The sequence below is a fragment of the Plasmodium chabaudi genome (genome assembly GCF_900002335.3).
Source record: "Plasmodium chabaudi chabaudi strain AS genome assembly, chromosome: 7".
Classification (NCBI taxonomy): Eukaryota; Apicomplexa; class Aconoidasida; order Haemosporida; family Plasmodiidae; genus Plasmodium; species Plasmodium chabaudi.
The window spans coordinates 629,349-649,846 of record NC_030107.2 but is presented as its reverse complement, the minus strand read 5'-3'; the positions used below and the strand labels follow the sequence as shown (position 1 = coordinate 649,846).

At 25.5% G+C, this 20,498-nt stretch overlaps 5 protein-coding genes across 5 annotated transcripts; 2 read left to right on the top strand and 3 right to left on the bottom strand.

Annotated features, from left to right (window-relative positions):
* Positions 1-1,373: 1,373 nt before the first annotated feature.
* On the top strand, positions 1,374-3,881 carry PCHAS_0717300 (protein transport protein SEC23, putative; the record flags this gene model as incomplete). The annotated part of the gene is made up of 2 exons (XM_016797682.1): positions 1,374-1,673; positions 1,902-3,881. The coding sequence occupies 2 exons, from the start codon at positions 1,374-1,376 to the stop codon at positions 3,879-3,881; spliced, it is 2,280 nt and encodes a 759-aa protein (XP_016653612.1).
* A 305-nt stretch (positions 3,882-4,186) lies between these two features.
* Positions 4,187-6,802, bottom strand: PCHAS_0717200 (thrombospondin-related protein 1, putative; the record flags this gene model as incomplete). Its single annotated transcript, XM_016797681.1, has 1 exon — positions 4,187-6,802. One exon carries the CDS (start codon positions 6,800-6,802, stop codon positions 4,187-4,189), a length of 2,616 nt encoding a protein of 871 aa, XP_016653611.1.
* Positions 6,803-8,580: 1,778 nt separating this feature from the next.
* PCHAS_0717100 (U5 small nuclear ribonucleoprotein 40 kDa protein, putative) lies at positions 8,581-9,552 on the top strand (the record flags this gene model as incomplete). The annotated part of the gene is made up of 1 exon (XM_740182.1): positions 8,581-9,552. The coding sequence occupies one exon, from the start codon at positions 8,581-8,583 to the stop codon at positions 9,550-9,552; it is 972 nt and encodes a 323-aa protein (XP_745275.1).
* Positions 9,553-10,067: 515 nt separating this feature from the next.
* On the bottom strand, positions 10,068-14,438 carry PCHAS_0717000 (conserved Plasmodium protein, unknown function; the record flags this gene model as incomplete). The annotated part of the gene is made up of 1 exon (XM_740183.2): positions 10,068-14,438. The coding sequence occupies one exon, from the start codon at positions 14,436-14,438 to the stop codon at positions 10,068-10,070; it is 4,371 nt and encodes a 1,456-aa protein (XP_745276.2).
* Positions 14,439-16,181: 1,743 nt separating this feature from the next.
* Positions 16,182-20,426, bottom strand: PCHAS_0716900 (serine/threonine protein kinase VPS15, putative; the record flags this gene model as incomplete). The annotated part of the gene is made up of 4 exons (XM_016797680.1): positions 16,182-19,320; positions 19,585-19,866; positions 19,977-20,101; positions 20,259-20,426. 4 exons carry the CDS (start codon positions 20,424-20,426, stop codon positions 16,182-16,184), a joined length of 3,714 nt encoding a protein of 1,237 aa, XP_016653610.1.
* Between the last annotated feature and the right edge of the window lie 72 nt (positions 20,427-20,498).

Here is a 20,498-nt window from a genome sequence, read left to right as displayed (position 1 = left end):
ATTGTGCATGTGCATGTATATGTATATGTTTAAATGGGGTACCATTTTATATTCTCAAAAAGTAGCAGTATGCAAGTGTTGGTAAATATTTTTTTAAAATTTTATATTCATAAGAGTTGAAAAAGAAAAATATAATGAAAGAGAGAGGAGAAAAAATTGGATTATTATGATTTACCAATATATTAGTAAAACAAAATTGGATTTAAAAAAATTAAAAATATTTCATTATATATTAAAGGGAAAAAAATAATAATAATTATTATGACGAATTTATATTTCGACATTTAGAAATGTTTTATAAAAAAAATATATTGGTATAAATAATTATTATATATATTATTTTATATATCGTATGGAATATGCGTAATATAGCAGCAATACCATATCCCGTTTTTTTATGTTTATCATCCTATTATGCATACATAGTATTATTATTTATATGCATATAATAATCCGTAGTATTATTATTTACATATATTTTTATATATGCATATTTGATTTTATTTTTTCTAACATCATATGGAAATATGTTATTATATATTATACAACAATTAGTAATTTGATTTAGAGGTATGCTTATATTAATTTTTTCTATTGTTTGCATTTTTTTGCATTTTTTCTATTTTTATTTTATTTTTACTTTATATATATTTATATGCATATAATATATATTCATTTTATATTTTATAATTATTTTAAAGGATAAAGTATTATATTAATAACAATATTTAAATAGCAATTCTATTTTTTTTTTTTTTTTAGTATACGAAATGGTATATAAAAATAGTATTATTTAAATTTGCCATTTTGTAAAGTATACATTATTTTCATTTATCCTTAATAATAACATTATTTATTTTTTAATAATATTTAAAAATATTCTAAACTTGTTAATAAACGTTGTAAATCTATAATTTTTATATATATATTATAGATTTTATTTTTTTATTTTTTACTTTCATAATATAATCTATAGCCTGCTTACTGTATTAGGAAACCAAAGAAAATCAGCTGACCAATCAGCTTTGTCATATACATAACAAATACAAACGTACGGACTAGTGCGTAGAACCTTGGGCGTGCATGTACACGTTCTCGATTTTGTTTAAGCTCAGTTCTGCTACGAACGTGCAAGCACCATCTCTCTGGGTAACTATGTAAAGCAAAATACCCAGAATTGTAAACAAGTAGAAACAAATAGTAATAGAAAATCAGAACAAAGGATTATCGCTATATGCGACGAGCACAGATATAGAAACGTTAATAAATATAAAATATTCCCAATAGTGTATATCATATTGGGATAGCTAGTTATTCAGTTAATTTTAGAGAGTCATATATACATGTCCATATTATTTACAAAATAAAATAACATGGATATCCATCTTCAAGAGAATCAAACAGGGATAAGGTTCAGTTGGAACCTTTGGCCGCCTACAAAAAATGAAGCAAGCAAAATTGAAATACCATTAGGATGTTTATATACAGTTTTAAAACGATCCGATGAAAATAGTGTAAAGCTAGTTGAATATGAACCACTAAAATGTAAAACAAGTAATTGCATTTTAAATCCTTACTGTAATATTGATTTTAGAAATAAAACATGGACATGCCCGTTTTCGAATATAAAAAATCCATTCCCTCCCCATTATGCTCAACACATATCTGAAAAGGTAAGGAATTTTCTCAAAATGGGTCGCAAATTTTTGCATTTTTACCATACCTTCAAACTGTGACTACATCGAAGTGGGTTGCTATGTGGTTTGCATCTAAATGATTCGATTTACGGTTTACATCTAAATGATTCGATTTACGGTTTACATCTAAATGATTCGATTTACGGTTTACATATAAATGATTCGATTTACGGTTTACATCTAAATTTTTTTCTCCTTTTGCAGAACTTGCCGGCAGATGTGATGTACTCGAACATCGAATACATTCAGCCATCGAACGTGGGAGACATTCCTCCTCCAACATTTTTGTTTGTGATAGATACCTGTTTATTAGAGGAAGAATTAGAGCAACTTAAAGATTCGATACAACAATGTATAAGTTTAATGCCAAATGATGCATATATAGGAATAATAACATTTGGCTATCTATGTTATGTACATGAAATAGGTTTTACTGATTGTTTAAAATCCTATGTATTTAAAGGAACAAAAGATATAAGTGCACAAGAGTTACAAAAACAATTAAATTTAGGAAGCCGTAATGATCCACGAAGTTCAACTACATCTGCATCAGCTCGTAGATTTTTACAACCAGTAAGTGAATGTGAATATAATATTAATATGTTATTGGAGGATATTTCAAAAGATAGTTGGCCTACACCACCAGATCAAAGACCAAAAAGGTGCACTGGAACTGCATTAAGTGTCGCTATTAGTTTATTAGAATGTTGTTGTAATCAATTAAGCGGTCGAATTATGATGTTTATTGGTGGTGCTGATACAACATCTCCTGGAAAAATTGTTGACACACCTCTTAGTGAATCTTTAAGACATCATTTAGATTTACAAAAAGATAATAGTAATGCTAGACATGTAAAAAAGGCATTAAAATATTATGTATCGTTAGCAAATAGAGCAGTTATGTCAGGGCATGCTATAGATATATTTGCATGTTCGTTAGATCAAATTGGGTTATATGAAATGAAAGTATGTTGTGAAAAAACAAATGGATTTATGGTTATGGCTGATTCTTTTTCTATGAACGTATTTAAAGATTCTTTTAAAAAAATATTTGAAACAGATTCAACAGGTTATATAAAACATGGATATAATGCAAAATTAACTATTATATGTTCTAAAGAATTTAAAATATGTGGTGCTATTGGTGGATGTTCTAGTAATAAAAAACCAGCTCCATATGTTTCAGATACATGTGTAGGAGAAGGTGGAACTTGTGAATGGACAATTTGTGCATTAGATAAAAATTCAACAATTGCATTTTATTTTGATATAGTTAATCAAAATGTTTCTTCATTACCACATGATAGACAAGCATATTTACAATTTCAAACCCTTTATCAACATCCTAGTGGTCGAAGAAGATTAAGAGTTACTACAATTTCTTATAGATTTGCTGAACCAAGTATTGCTGAAATATCTCAAGGATTTGATCAAGAAACTGCAGCTGTTTTAATGGCTAGATTTGCTGTATTTAAAGCTGAAACTGATGAACCTATAGATGTTTTAAGATGGCTAGATCGAAAATTAATTAGACTTGTTAGTACTTTTGCAGATTATCAAAAAGATGATATAAATTCTTTTCATTTATCATCTGAATTTTCTATATATCCACAATTTATGTATCATTTAAGACGATCCCATTTTTTACAAACTTTTAATGCAAGTCCAGATGAAACTGCATATTATCGTTCTATTTTATTAAGAGAGAATGTTATGAATTCCTTAATTATGATTCAACCAGCTTTATTACAATATTCATTTGATTCCCAAACACCAATACCTGTCCTATTAGATGCACAATCATTAAAATCCAATGTTATTTTATTATTAGATTCGTATTTTCATATTGTTGTTTGGTATGGTGAAATGATATATCAATGGAGAGAACAAGGATTCCATGAAAAACCAGAATATGCACACTTTAAAGAACTTTTAAATGCACCGCATGAAGATGCTAAATCTATATTAGATGACAGATTTCCAATTCCTAAATTTGTTTTGTGTAATAGTGGAGGAAGCCAAAGTCGATTTTTATTAGCCAAGGTTAATCCATCTACTACTCACAATACACTTAGTGGAAGTACATTTGGAACTTCTACAAATGAATCATATATAATTAATACAGACGATGTTTCTTTGAAAATATTTATGGATCATTTGATTAAGTTGGCAGTTCAGACATAGAGGCGTTTACGTATTTGTTGTCTTCTGCTACTTATTTTTCGTCGCCCTTTTTATCTTTTCATTTTTCCTTTTATTTTTTTTTTCTTTTTTCAAACTATTTTGCATGTCTACTTACTTCGATGCATGCAACTACGTGCACTCATATTCATGTCCATTTCATGACTTCATTAATTTATTAAACGATACATTAAATATAAAAATTATATCCTGATATATCCAAAAAAGCATATACGAAAATGGGTATATGCATCTGTGGTATAGTTTCCTAACGGGCTCATACTTATGAGGTTCAGATGCATGGATGGCTAGTCGCTCTTTATGCTATCTGTATCTGCATCTTCTTCCGATGGAATTTCATTTTGTACTTCATCTGTTTTGTCCCTTTGAGGTTTATTTTTTTCTTCAAATTGAAAAAGAATACTTTTATATTTTGTAATTTCTTTAACAATTAAATAAACAACATATATTGCTGAAATTGAACCCAAAATAACGGTAGTGATTATGTATATAAAATTTGTTTTGTTGCTATTTGATGCTTTAGAGCAAAACAAATATTGGAATAAAGGTGAACGGCAATCAAAAGTCATAGCTAAATATGTATTAATAGAAATTTCATTTTTTTTAAAACTAATTAACATGTTACAATTAATAAGAATAAAATCAGCAGTTACAACACTTATATTTTTATTTTTTTTACATAATTTTTCAAATTGCTTTTTCCATGTAGATGAGTTATATATATCCTTAAAGTAGCAAGTTGGTTCATTATTTGGACATGAACACGATCTATTTTTTTCATTATATTTAATATAATTATCATATTGTTTCATATCTGTTATCACACAATTGGCTAATATTTCTGACTTGTTAATAACAAAATTTTCATTCATTAAATCGGTATCATTATTATTTAGTTCTTTTAAAGCATTTGCTTTATTTATTTCATCCAGTGAAATTACAAATGGTAATAATCTTTCTTCATTTGGATATTTGCCTTTCTTTATTTTAGATGTAGTTTCTTTATTTGAACCGTCTGGATCGTTACAATAAGGTAAGTCTGTACATACTTGAACTTCCACCGTATTATTATCATCACTCATATATACACTACATGCTTTAGAAGCATATTGCATATCTTTATTTAAAAATCGAGTTCTTTTTTGTATTGGGTCAGTGTCATATTCATTTTTTATACATGATTTAGTGCATCCTGACCATTCAGACCAAACACTAAAATTACATTTGATTTTTGCATGTTTACATAAAACAATACCGTGATTATTTGGATCAAAATAAGTACAATTATCATCAAAGTATTTAAAAACATTAATATAAATATCTCTTGTATATGAACCAACTTCATAATATTTCTTACATATATCAAATGAATAAAAAAGTATATTTTTACCACTACATCGGGTCTGTATATCTCGACACTTTTCAATACATATATCTTTATTTTTTTCTTCTAAACTTTTTACTGTACTACAGTCATTATAATTATACAGATTTTTATCATTCCATATTTTTAATCCATACTTACAATATTTATACATTTGTTCATTGTCTAATTTATCATTTGGATCATGTTGGTAAATATTGTTATCATTTTTATCGTTGTTTTTATTTTTCTGTACGTTCAGGTTTTTATTTTCCGGATGTTTACATTTTATTATATTATACCCAGCTAGCGCAATAAATATTTCATCATTTTTATTATTATTTCTAGCGTTACACATTTCATTATTCATATATAAATCTAACGGATTAAGTTCCGATATATCAGCCAATGAACATGGCTCTGCATGCTCTTCATGACAATAACATGATTGTGTTTTAGGATTAAGCCATTTATCAATTTCGTTAAGGGCATTTGTATTTTCTTTTGCTTTATCTAAAAAACATGTAAAATATTGGTTTGTATTCTTTTTGGAATTACGTCGATTAATCAGGTCAGGATTTTCATCATCACCATATACCAAACCATTCATAATTCTTGTTTTTCTTTTTATTTCATTCATAAATATATCTCCTTTTGAGAAATATGGAGCATAACAATTATTCCATGTGAAATTGTCTATTATTTTTTTTCCTTTTTTGATTATTGAATATATAAATTCAAAAATTTTGTAAAAAGTTACACCAAATGTGTGCACCTTTTTATTATGACTTTTAATTCGGCAGCTAGCTAAATTGGAAAAATAGCTATATGAGTAAATATTTTTTTTTTTTTTTTTGAAAATGTTATTATGGCTAGTTGGATAATTTTCAAAAAATAAGGATACCGTTTCTTCGATTTTTCTATTCTCTCTAATTTTTGTATAAAAATATGTTTGTACTGATTTTGGATATTGCACTCTTTCTCTCGATATAAATCTAAAAGAAGTAAAATGGTAAAATTGAAAGGAGAAAAAATTATTACATTTTAAAGACTTCCCAAATGATATGTCTATTTCAATATTTTTATTGTTAATAACGGGATATATGATAGTGTTGTATATTTTACATTCTGTTTTAGTGATATCATTATGTTTTACAATATTTGATTTTTGATTTTTCAAAAGTCTATCTATATTTGAGGATTGGATATCCTTCGAATAAATGGGAAAAAAATAATGAAGTTTTTGTTCCCAATATGATAATAGTTGATTTCTATTATTATTTAAAAAATTATGATAATTAATAAAGTCAGGTTTTTCTCTAAGCATATGAGATGATGGTTGCATATATTTATTAGCACAGTCTATAGAGATATTTTTAAAAATTTGCTCACTATTTTTATAATAGTAAAAAAAAAATTCTGAATGGTCATAATTTAGTAAAGAAGCAACTAATAGCAATAACAATGAAATAATGAAGAAGATAACTCGATACATTTTTTTAGACAAAATCAAATAAAAATTGAAAAATAAAATTATCATGCTTCAGCATTCATAAAAAGGTGTATGGATAAATAGAATGGAATAAGTGATTTGGGAAATATATATTATGTTACAAATTGTATGAGATATAAATACAATGGGATTATATAAGAGGGTGTAATAATAAATATGCACACATATATATTTCTATCTGCTGACTTTTCTGATAAGTCCTTAAGAAATAAAATTTGGAATATAATGCTTTATTTATTTTTTAGACGAACAAAGAAATAATTAATTTGTATACTTAATTTTGATTGTAGATTATTGAGCAATATTTAAATATGTGAAAAAAATTATCATAATTTAAGAGTACGCATGTGTATATATATGATGATACTTTCACAATATTTTCTCAAGTTATATTTTTACATATGGTTGTCATTTTTATTATAATTATTTTATATTTTCTACTTTTTAATTTTTTTTTGAAGGTAAAATATTTATTGTCTTTTTATAAACAATATCTATATGCCGTTATAACATAATTATTTTTTATTTTTCCTGTTTTTCAAAAAGTGTGCATGGGCTTATTTTTTTTTTGACAACCAACTACATAATAATTATTAATATAAACAATGTATTAAAAATAAAAGCACAGAAAAGCAGATCAAAGGCACCACACTTACACCCATTATATATTATTATTATTTTGGTGTATCATTTTGAAATATATAAATATTATAATGTAAAATAACAACATATTTTAATTTACGAAGCAATATTTATTAGCACGTATTATATAAATATTCTTAACGTTCAGAAATTTCTATTTAAGGGGGGGTAGCAATTAATTTATTTTTTGTCTATATATGGAAAAATATATATTCCTATACATATTAATAAATAAAAATAATTTTCCTAAAATATTTATTTTATTATATTGTTCGTTTTTTAAAATTTCGATAAAAATGAGACAAGTTAAGAATGCTGATTTGGCATACAGTTTTACAAATATAAACCCAAGAGTGTAGTTCTTTACAAAATATATTATATCATAAAAAAAAAAAACACTAATTAAATAATTTCGACATCCTATAGTAGTTTTAAATAGCATTATTTTTTGTGGGTATGAGAAGGTGTCTTTTTAATTTGATCTAAAAAATGTATTATAAAAAAATGGCTTACATATTTGTATATGCATATTTATAAGCATTTTTTTATTTAATTTTTATGACATTCCAAATAAATTATTTAATTTTTTTAAGCATAGTAAATCCTATTTGTAGTTAAGCATTGCAAATATATACAAAAATGGGGAAGCATATTATAGCTACCCCCAAAAAATATTGGCTATCATTTTTCTCTTATTAAATAATGGCAAGCTGTTAATTTTGTTAGGTATTTTTTTTTGCACGGGTTAAAAGAAATAGTAAAATTTTATACAATTTTTAAATATATACAATATATAATTATATTATCACAATAAATGAATATATGAATAAATATAAATAAATAAAAAATATTATATAGTATTGTATGGCCTCATAGTAGCATAGCTTATTCACGAGGGTTATATTTAGTGTTATCCTGATTTTCAAAAAAATATTTAAAGTAGGAAATTTATAATTTTAAAAATTTAAATTTAAGTATACCATGTTCAGACCAAAGTTAAACAAATTAATAATTAAAAAAAAATAAAAATTTTAAAATAAATTGTGATAAGAATAAAATACTATATAATGTAGTTAATTTTTTTCCATTTCGTGAAAACGGAAAATAGTCCCATTACGTGCGGAAGTAAATAAATATATTATATATATACATGTTGTGACAAAATGGCGATAGTACAATCTGAAGGATATGCCCTAGAGGTTGATAAAACAGAAGATGGTGAAAGAAAAACTGGATTGTTTTATCAAAATATGCTAATAAATAGTCACAAAGGAGAAGTATATTCAATAAACTTTTCTTCTGATGGTAAATTTATAGCATCATCCAGTTTTGATATGACTGTAATGGTACATAATGTTTATAACGAATGTGAAACTGTTAATGTTTTTCGAGGACATAAAAATGCAGTGTTACAAGTCAAATGGACAAAAGATGATACCTATTTATGTAGTGTATCAGCTGATCATAATGCCTTTCTTTGGGATGTTGAAATTGAACAAAAAATAAGAAGTTTTAAAAGCCATACAAGCGTAATTAATAGTTTAAATATAATTGATTATAATATATTTGCTACATGTAGTGATGATGGTAGTTTAAAATTTTGGGATTTTCGAAATAAAAATTGTATATATACTATTCAAGATAATTTTCCATTATTATGTGTGTGTGGAAATAAAAAAGGAGATACTATATATGCTAGCTCAGTTGATAATACTATAAAAATTTTTGATACTAAAACTTATCAATTAAAAGATACATTAAAAGGACATAAAGATTATATAAGTGGATTGGATATAAATAATGATGAAACTATATTAGCTTCAATAAGTGCTGATGAAACAATCTGTTTTTGGGATATTCAGCCTTTTCCTTGTGATGATAAATTATTATATTCTTTAAATTCACCAAAATATAATATTGATTACAATTTAATAAGGTTAGCATTTAATAATGATAATTTACTTGCTTGCGGAAGTGGAGATAGCTATTTATATATTTACGATTATAAGCAAAAAAATTTAAAATATACATTGCCTGGTCATACAAGTACAATAAATGATGTCGCTTTTCATCCGATTGAGGAAATTGTTGCATCCTGTTCCTCTGATTGCAACATATTTTTGGGCGAGTTATAGATCAATATACTAACTGTATATTCTATTTATTATTTGTTATTTTTTTTAATTTTATTATACTTTTTTTATTTATTAATTCTCTTATTCATTTGCTACACCCAAATAATGTGCCACCCACCATCCATAATTTATATGCACATTTTTATAAGTAAATACTTTTTGTGCCTTTGGCCTTAACAATTCATTATGTAGCTAGCTATTTAATTTTTTTTTTTTTTTTTTAATATTATGTTTAATAAACAGCTATTTTTATTTCACAAAACCAATGTGCATGCATATTTGCACACACCCTCACATATATATATATACATATATATATATATATAATGTGGTGGCATTAATTAATATTTTTTAAAACGAGCTTAATCTTACGTAAATAAAATAAAGTTCATAGTTACCAAAAAAGCGAAAAAAGAACAAAAAAAGAACAAAAAAAAAATAATAAATTTATGTATGAACAGGGAATACAAAAAAAAAAATCATATATTTATGCATAATTTATTTTAATAGCGTAATTATTTAATTATAACTTCGACAAGATTTTCTCTGTCAAGATAGTATGTTTCGCTCTTATTTATTCCAAGAATGTTGGTCATTATATTGTTGAATTTTTTACACATTTCCATAATAATTTTGCATGGTGCATATTTTTCAGTAACCATGTAGTTACCAAATTTGACCAAAGAATTTCTGATTTGTTCATAATTAATTTCATCAACATAATAAATTTCATAAACTAATTTATCTTTTACATTAAAGTATAAATTATGTACAATATGTGCATAAGCATTTCCATCTAAGTCAAAGAATATTTTTTTTCTGTCATCATATACGATATCGCTTTCTTCATTGTTGGGTAATACGACTTTCATATATCTTAAATGATTTTTAGGTCTGCTAAAGCATGTAACATTTGTTTCTAAATCATCTTCATGTTGATTTGCTTGTTCTAAATGCTTATGAGGGCATTCGCATGTTTCTGATTCTTTAGTGTCAAAGTGAACTGTGCTGTCTTTATCTAAAGTTTCGTCAGCATTCATACTTTTTGCAGCACCACAATACATACCAGAGAAAAATCCTTTTTTCTTTTCTATATCATTGTAGTTAGATGTTTTGAAAAATGAATTAAGTCTCATATTTTCAAGGTCCATGGATTGTTCTGGTGCTAGCGATGGTTCACTATTTAATGTTTCATCAGCATTCATACTTTTTGCAGCACCGCAATACATACCAGAGAAAAATCCTTTTTTCTGAACATCGTTATAGTTAGCTGTTTTAAAGAATGAATTAAGTCTCATATCTTCAAGATTCATTGATTGTTCTTGCTCTAACGATGGTTCATTGTTTAAAGTTTCATCATCCTCCATACTCTTTGCAGCAGCACAGCACATACCAGAAAATAGTTTTTTCTTTTCTACATCATTGTAGTTAGCTGTTTTGAAAAATGAGTTAAGTCTCATATCTTCAAGGTTCATTGATTGTTCGGGTGTTAAAGCTGCATCAGCATCCATACTTTTTGCACCACCACAGCACATACCTGAGCATAATCCTTTTTTCTGAACGTCGTTATAGTTAGCTGTTTTAAAGAATGATTTAAGTCTCATATCTTCAAGGTTCATTGATTGTTCTGGTACTAGGGATGGTTCGCTATTTAAGGCTTCATCAGCATCCATACTCTTTGCACCGCCACAGCACATACCAGAGCATAACCCTTTTTTCTGAACGTCGTTATAGTTAGCTGTTTTGAAAAATGATTTAAGTCTCATATCTTCAAGGTTCATAGATTGCTCAGGGGTTAGAGATGGCTCATTGTTTAAAGTTTCATCAGCATCTACACTCTTTGCTCCACCACAACACATACCAGAGCATAATCCTTTTTTCTGAACGTCGTTATAGTTAGCTGTTTTGAAAAATGATTTAAGTCTCATGTCTTCAAGGTTCATTGATTGTTCTGGTACTAGGGATGGTTCACTATTTAAAGCTTCGTCAGCATCCATACTTTTTGCGCCACCGCAGCACATACCTGAGCATAATCCTTTTTTCTGAACGTCGTTATAGTTAGCTGTTTTAAAGAATGATTTAAGTCTCATATCTTCAAGATTAATAGATTGTTCGGGTGTTAAAGCTTCATCAGCATCTACATTCTTTGCTCCACCACAGCACATACCTGAGCATAATCCTTTTTTCTGAATATCGTTATAGTTAGCTGTTTTAAAGAATGACTTAAGTCTCATATCTTCAAGATTAATAGATTGTTCGGGTGTTAAAGCTTCATCAGCATCTACACTCTTTGCTCCACCACAGCACATACCAGAGCATAATCCTTTTTTCTGAACGTCGTTATAGTTAGCTGTTTTAAAGAATGATTTAAGTCTCATATCTTCAAGGTTCATTGATTGTTCGGGTGTTAAGGATGGCTCGTTGTTTAAAGCTTCACCAGCATCCATTTTGTCTACATTACCACAGCATAAACCAGAGCATAATCCCTTTTTCTGAATATCGTTGTAGTTAGCTGTTTTGAAAAATGAATTAAGTCTCATGTCTTCAAGGTTCATTGATTGTTCGGGTGCTAAGGATGGTTCATTGTTTAAAGCTTCACCAGCATCCATGTTGTCTACATTACCACAGCATAAACCAGAGAAAAATCCTTTTTTGTGAGCATCATTATAGTTAGCTGTTTTAAAAAATGATTTGAGTCTCATATCTTCAAGATCCATGGATTTTTCTGGGTAGGATGATCCGGATTTACTAAATTGATAATCAGCAAAAGAGTTTTGAGCTAATTCATTTGATCCTAACATTTCTGAATCATTACTACAATCTATCATGCAGGCATTAAAATAATTATTTAAGAATTTTTTATTAACTTCGATTTTTTTTTTAACAGAAGTAGCTTTTTTGGTATAATATGATTTGATTAAGCTAACCGATTTGTTCTGATTAAATGCAATATATTTTTTATGATCATTTAAGCTAAAATTGGATTTACTTTTTGAGTAAATAGAATTAATAGTTTGTATACTTTTTGTAGCTGCTTTAACATAATTTGTATTTAATAATTGGGCATTGCAACCTTGAAATATACCATAAGAATTATTTTTCATTGCTTCGATATCAATTGTGTCTTTAATATTATCTACATAGGTTTGTATGTAATTAGTAAATAAATCTTCTAATTCATAACTTCCATCAAAACTATCAGCATTTTGTGTTATTTGATTAACATCAATGTATTTTTTAATAGTTTGAAAATCGATATTGTGTTTAGGATTTTTAATATATATTTTTGACATAATTTTTCTAACATCTAATTGTTTTGATATTCTTTCTATATCTATTTTATTTTTAATAAGATCTATACTTAAATTTTGTGTTAAACTATTCATAGTTAAATTTCTTGCAATTTTTTCTACATCTACATTTGTTTTTATTTTTTCAAAATCGACATTATTTTTAATAAATTCAATTCCTTCTTCTATCGAATGGTTTTTAATAAATTCTTGTGTGTTCTTCATACAGTTGTAGTTTTGTAAATAATTGGCTGGGTTTGTACAATCATATTTTTTAATAGAGCTGAAAATATTTTTATAATTAAGATTGTCATAATATCCTGGATGAATTGAGGCATGGCTTTTAGTTGTTTTAAATTCATTTGATTCGAATTTTTCAAAAGATTCTTTACTATCGTCGTTATTTTTGTTTTCATTATTATTTCCACCAAAACTACAGAAATTTGGAAGTGTACAACATTTTTTTTTATGTTCTATAGAAGACAAGCTATTATAATCAAATGAACTCATGTCATTAGATGATTTGTTAAATTCAAATGATTGAGATTCGATTGGGAAATTTGGCATATTATTTTTTAAAATATATTTATTATTATCTCCAACATTAGTAACATAATGTTTTATAAAACTGGAATATTGTGGTGGATTGTTATCTTCATTGTTTTGTTCATCTTGAAACTTTATTTTTTTTACAACCTTGTTTGTTTTATTCTTATCGTCTTTATTTATTTCATTGGAATTGACAAAGGAACCATTTGACATAGACATTTTCATAGCATCTTCACAGCTACTAGCAGTAAATGGATTTCCATAATAATCTTTTTTGTTCTCATTAAAATTATTATTATTTATTTGTTCATTTTCAGTTTTTATATTTTCATATATACAAGCTTCAATACGAGAATCTTCATAGCTATATTCCTTAATTGGTGAGTCAACTCTATTTATAATATTATTATCTTCATTTGTGTGTACATTATTTTTAATTTCGTTATCATTTTCGTTTTGGATATCATCTAAATTGTTTTCTATAGATTTATTTTTTTCTTCTTCCTCTTTTTCATTATTTGAATCCTTTTCTATGGATTTATTTTTTTTTTCTTCTTCTTCCTCTTCTTCATCATCGGAATTGTTTTCTATGGAGTTGTTTTTTTTTTCTTTATCTTCACCATCATCAGATCCATCATTACCATTCGATCCATTATTTGCATTTTCGTTATTTTGGTTGTTTTCGTTATTTTGGCTATTTTCATTATTTTGGCTGTTTTCGTTATTTTGGCTGTTTTCGTTATTTTGACTATTTTGGTTGTTTGCGTTATCTTCATTGTTTCCTCCTTTTTTATTTCCATTTGACGATGAGTTATTTCTTGATTTTTTTCCTTTTTTGGCAGAGCATGATTTGATTTTGTCCGAGCTAGCTAAATCATTGTATTTTTTATTTTTTTCATTTAATAATCTGATTTTGGCTAGTTTGTTCATGTAACCTTCTTCATTATGGATGGGAGAGATATCGATTTTTCCGGTTATCAATTTTTTCATCAATATGATTTCTTCAATCCCTTTTTGGAAAAGCTGAACATTATATAAAAATTCCATCTTGTCTTATTTTCGTTAAAGCACTAATTTGTTTGGTTCAACGGTGGCTATATAGTGTATATAGCGAACACACACTATCGTGTTTAATTAAAATGGTATTATTTTTTTTTTATTTTTTTTTTTTTATTTTATTTTTTTAATAAAAAATAAATAAAATTTTTGGCTGTTTTTTTATATAAATATGTGCATTTTAGAAAACATGGAAACTTTAAACAATGCATAAATTTATATATACTGGAAAATAAGTCTGGTTGAATAATTATTTCAAAAACGGAATAATCTTGAGTTAATCCAAAGGGTCACGTTATTTTTGCGAATTTAAATTATATAGGTATCTTTGTTGTTGTAAGTATATATACTACTGTGTGTATATATATAGGCTTAATTTTTTTTGTTCACTAAAGAAATTAAAAAATGATTGTTTTATAAATATCTACGGTCTGTTAGATTAAATCCATGTAATGAATTATTACAACTCGAATTCTAACTTTATATAATAATCAAATATTTTTTAATATTAAAAAATTAGATATAATTATAAAAAAAACACTAAAAAAAAAAGTTCAACTATTTAAATAGCTATACACATGTGAATTGTAATCAAATTTAATTTCTTTTTTTTCTACGTAATAATTTTTTTTCATTATTTTAGGTAACATTAGAAAAATATTAATTCGTAAAATCACGTAATATTAATTAAATTTTATATAACCATATATAAATATATATTTTATCAATCCATTGAAATATAGGTTAATTCTTTTACTATATAATGTTTTACAACTTTTTCTACATAATTTTTAAACACAAAAAAAAATGTAAGACTACAAAAATTTAGTAAATATTTGGTTCCATTGATTTTCTTCTTCAAAAAAAAAATAAAATAAAGTAAAATAGTAATATATAGATATTTAAATTTACATGAATTAATTTTAATTATTAAAATTTATTTAATTATATATTTTTTTTATGTGTGTTGTATAGACGTTTTAACGTAAAATAACACAAATCGGCGTTGTTACGTCCCAAAAAAAAATCGAGATTGTAAAAAGTGCCTATGTAAATAGGTAAAAATAGTTTTACACATATCTATGTATATGTAAAAATATATATTTTTTTAGGTGTGCCTTACATTATATGAGTTGTAAAATGAAAATTTTATAAAAAAAAAAAATTAAATAGCTAACAAATAAAGTAAAAAAAAATATACACATAAATACTACACATATATAATAATGGCGATTCTAATATTTTTGCATGTGTAACTAGCACCTTTGAGAAATTAATCTATCTTTGCAAAAAAGCGGAGACAAAAAGGAGAGCATTACAAATGCCTACATAATTGTAGAAATAAGTAAATATATATATTATACAATTATTAACACAAACGTTTTCAGTTAATTTAAGATATTAAAAATAAATGTAAAAAAATAAAAAAACATAATTCATGAGCAATGAAAAAAAGAATATAATAAATTATATTTTATTTCGATGCCCAAATTATACATTATTAATAAATAATAAAAACAAAAAAAAAATTAATTATTATATTTTCTAAAAATTGTGACAAAAAAAAAAAGGAAAATATTGCATTCTATTTACAGTATAAAAAATAAAAGCAATGGTCTATCTCCATTATACTGTTGTATTTATTTTGGTGTCATGTTGTCGAATTTTTGTTAATTAAAATATAGAGATAATTTTTGTACTTCACACACACACATATATATATAAATAGTATCTCTATAATTCTATTTTTTGTAAAATATGAATTATATTGTATGTTAGATCTGAGATTTTGGAGGATGGATGATTTAAAAGGGGAGTGAAATTGATTTTTTTAAAAAATAAAAGCGGAATAATATTTTTTTTTTTTTTTTTTTTCCTATTTTTTTGTTTTAAGGATTTCATAATTATCATATTATATGGGATCTTGGGAGTAGTACATGCTGACCATTTTTTAGAATTTTTTTTTAAAATAAAAAGAAATTCATATAACAAAATTTTTAAAACGAGTTCATTATTTTCTTCGAATATTATTGATTTAATATATTCTGAAAGAATTTTAAATGGCCCTTTTTCATTAATATAAAAGACAATTTTAATAATAGTTTTAATACAAATAGCTTTGATAAAAATATTTTTTATTTTATAACCATTTTTTAGCATATATGGTAATATATAGACTTTAACCCATTTCTTATTCATAATTGTACAAAACATGATTATATTTTGATAAAATTCAAATAAAATCACATCATTCGGTTCATTTAAAGTGGATATAAATTTATTTCTCATATCTTTTAGTATTGTCATATATGCCGATTCAGTTAAGACACTACTACTACTATTATTATTATCACCAGTGGTGTCATAAATTTCTATACTACTACATGTGTCACTTGTTTGGGTATTTGTAAAATAGCTGCTTTCGTCAAGACTACTTATATCTTGTATACTATTTTTTGTAACATGCTTTCTTTCTCGATTTCTTAATGATTTCTTTCCCATTTGTTTTAATAAACATGAATTATATATATACTGAATTGTTATGGTTGCAAATAGGGGCAAATATTTTGCATGTACATATTTTTGATAATTTTGTGGTGTATTTTTGAGCGTAAAAAAGCTAGGTAAAAATTTATCAATGTACATATAAAAATATTCACATTTATTTCCATTATTTATTATTATATAAATACATTTGATTATAACAACTTTAATATTTTCATCATTTGTCTTTTTAAAACTATAAAATAAAAACGGTATCAATTCTCTTTGTAAATTCTCATTCTTTATATGACATATTATTAAGTATATTATTTCAAGTATGAGAATTTTAATGGAATCATATAAAATAAAATTATAAGAGCATATCAAAATATTTATTAGTTGATATATATCTTCGGTGTAATTCCATTTGTAGTTATATTCATGAGTATTAGAAATTTTTGTAGAATCATTTTTTTTAATACCCCGATTAATAATTTTATCACGATAAAGATTGTTAGCATGTGCATTTTTAAAGTAAAAGTCTCTAAATAGAGACAAGTAAATACCTCTTTTGTACATTTCCAGAGATTTGAAAATGTCTATATAACTTGTTTCTTCATAAAATATGGAATAATACACATTTTTATAAAATAATAAAAAAAATTTATAAAAATCATGGGCATTATTATAGGATAATATTGGGAAAGGGAAATAGGATTTGCAGTGATACAATTTTTTAGTATTTTTCTTTTCGCTTCCCTTTTCGTTTTCTATTTTGTTGTGCTTTTTATAAGCTTTCCACTGATCCAATATTTGTGCCTTTACGTTACTGTTTAAATTTGTATCCTTGATGTAAGTTCTCATTTGATATTTATTAATGTCGGTCGTATGGTTTCTAACAACATTTATGTAGTAAGCAATTGTGTTTATATGTTTTTTTTTGTTTTTCTGGCACTTTCCTGAACTCGGTTTTAAGGATCGATCACTATTACGGCGTGGCTGGTAGTTGGTATTAAAATAGCTATAATTTTTTTTTTTTTCATTTTTTTTTTTTTTTTTATAAATATTTGAAGCCCTTTTTATTAAAGCGTATTTGTCTTTTTCCTTTTTTGAGAAAATATCAAAATGAAATAATATAAATGGCAAATTGAAATGTATTAGTAAAATAAAAAATTCGGGTTTTCGAAAAATTGGATGGAATTGAAGTATACAAAGGGGGAAGAATACATATTTATATGTGCTCGGAAAAATATGGTGAGACCAATAATTAAATATTTTAAATATATTTTTATTTTTTTCCAAAAAAAAATGATTAATTAATGAATAAATAACAAACGGATTTTTAACTAAACTAACTATTTTCCATATTTTATATGGAGCACTTTTTTCTTTTCTTCTAACATTTGTATCACTACCTTCACTACTGCTCAAAACACAACTTGTAGTTTTATTGTATGCATCATTTTGAATTTTGCTGCTAGATAAATTATTATTATTTCCACTACTTTGGCTTTCATTACTTTCTTTGTTTTCATTCTCATTAAAATAACTTAACCTTCTATTATTTACAACCTCTTTTCTTTCAGGTTTTTCGTATTTATGTCTTTCCTGATTTCGAATATTATTAACATCCTTGTAGTTGTCAATTAGGGTATATGCTGTATTTGTATAAATATCAGATTGTGTGCATAGATTGTGATTATTTGTGGAATGTTTATTTTTTGTTTCTTTATAATCGTTAAATAATTCATAATCACTATAAGCATGAATAATTTTATCATCATGCCCAGTGTCACTATTTATATCAGCATCATTATTACTATAAGCATTATTTTTATTTCTATTTTTTTTTTTTGTATTATTGTTTTCATTTATTACTGTTTTACTTTTAGCTATATTTTGGCTAGTCACGTTTTCACCCCCTGTACTTGGAAATTCGTAAGACGTACCATTGTTATATATATCATTGTATATGTTAATATAATTAATATGATTAATATAATGATAGTTATAATATTTATATTTGTCTATATTCATTCTCAAATTTTTATTTTTTTGAAAATAATCTTCTTCTTCATTTATAATTTTTTTATTTATGAATGGCAAGGATAAAGGATGAAAAAAATTTTCGCTATTTCTTTTTTTTGATGCGTTAATAATATTATTATCAAAATTTGGATATTTTTTTATCTTTTTACTTTCCATCATATATAGCTTTGTTTGCTTTCTTTTTTCTGAATAAAAATTATCATTATTATCATCATAGCTTTCATCATGAAATAAATAAGAAATGTTTTTATTTTTTAGTAAAATTTCTAAAATTAGTATTCCCAAGTTGAATATATCTCCTTGCATTCTATCTATTTTCTCCTTTCGTTCGTTGTCATACCTAGGGAAAAAATACAAAAAGTGAAAGTGTGTGCAAAATGTTGTAATAAATTTAGAGCAACTACAAGCGTGCACACATAAATAAGCGCACACAACAATACATGTATGTGCATGGATTAAAATTATTTTAAGAACATATTCGCGCATATACAGCCAAATTAATTATATTAAACAAACTGGCAGATAGCACGTCGGAATATAGGTATTATATTGACACAAAAAAATAATATATAATTCTACTTTTTTTGATATATTGTGGGTGTACCTTATTTTTGGAATATAGTAAATGTATCTATTCAATATATCTATATCTGTTATAAGGATATGCATATTATTTTGTATTAAAAAGTTTTCGCTTTTTATGTGACCATGATAAATGCCCATCGAATGTAGCTGCATTATTGATAACAATGCTTGAAATATGTAAAAGTAACAAAAACTATAGTTATTCTGTTCGTTCAATAAATAGTTATCTAAACTTTTGTATATGAATTTTCGATAAATATAAATATTATTTTCGTAGACACTCATTCGGTTATATGGCAGGCTGAAAAGGAAAAGGTTTCACGAAAATGTATATTATATGTGCATATTATATGTGCATACTATATGATATTAGAAACGGTAGCATAAAATATAAATCTTTGTAATACTTACACATTCGGGAAGAGATCAAATGAAAAAAGGAATTTGAGGGTATATAATATTCTTTTTATTTTTGGGGTTTCTCCTTTTAATTTACAAATTTTGATTAGTACATGACCCTCATTATTATTAATTCCCTAAAAGAGAGAAAAAAAAATTTGAATGAATATTGAAGCGTATATTTTTTTTTTCTGATTTTTTTTATTTTATTGAACAAGGTATATAAAGAGGTATACCCGATGCCTATGCGGCATCAAATCGGATATTAGGTGTGTTTTGTTGTTTTTTGTTTACCTCAAGGACATGGCAAAAGGAATTAAGGGTATAGGAATTCATAAAATAGAAATGCTCATATTTTAATAAATAATTGTATATGTTGTATAGGTTATTCAAATATTTACAATATATCTCATCCTGATCTGTTGTATTTTGCCCTATATTACTATATAATGTGTTCCCCATCTTATAGATAAAATGATACTAAAACGACGGAAATGGTAATTTGCTCATATTTGAATAAAAAACATACAGCTA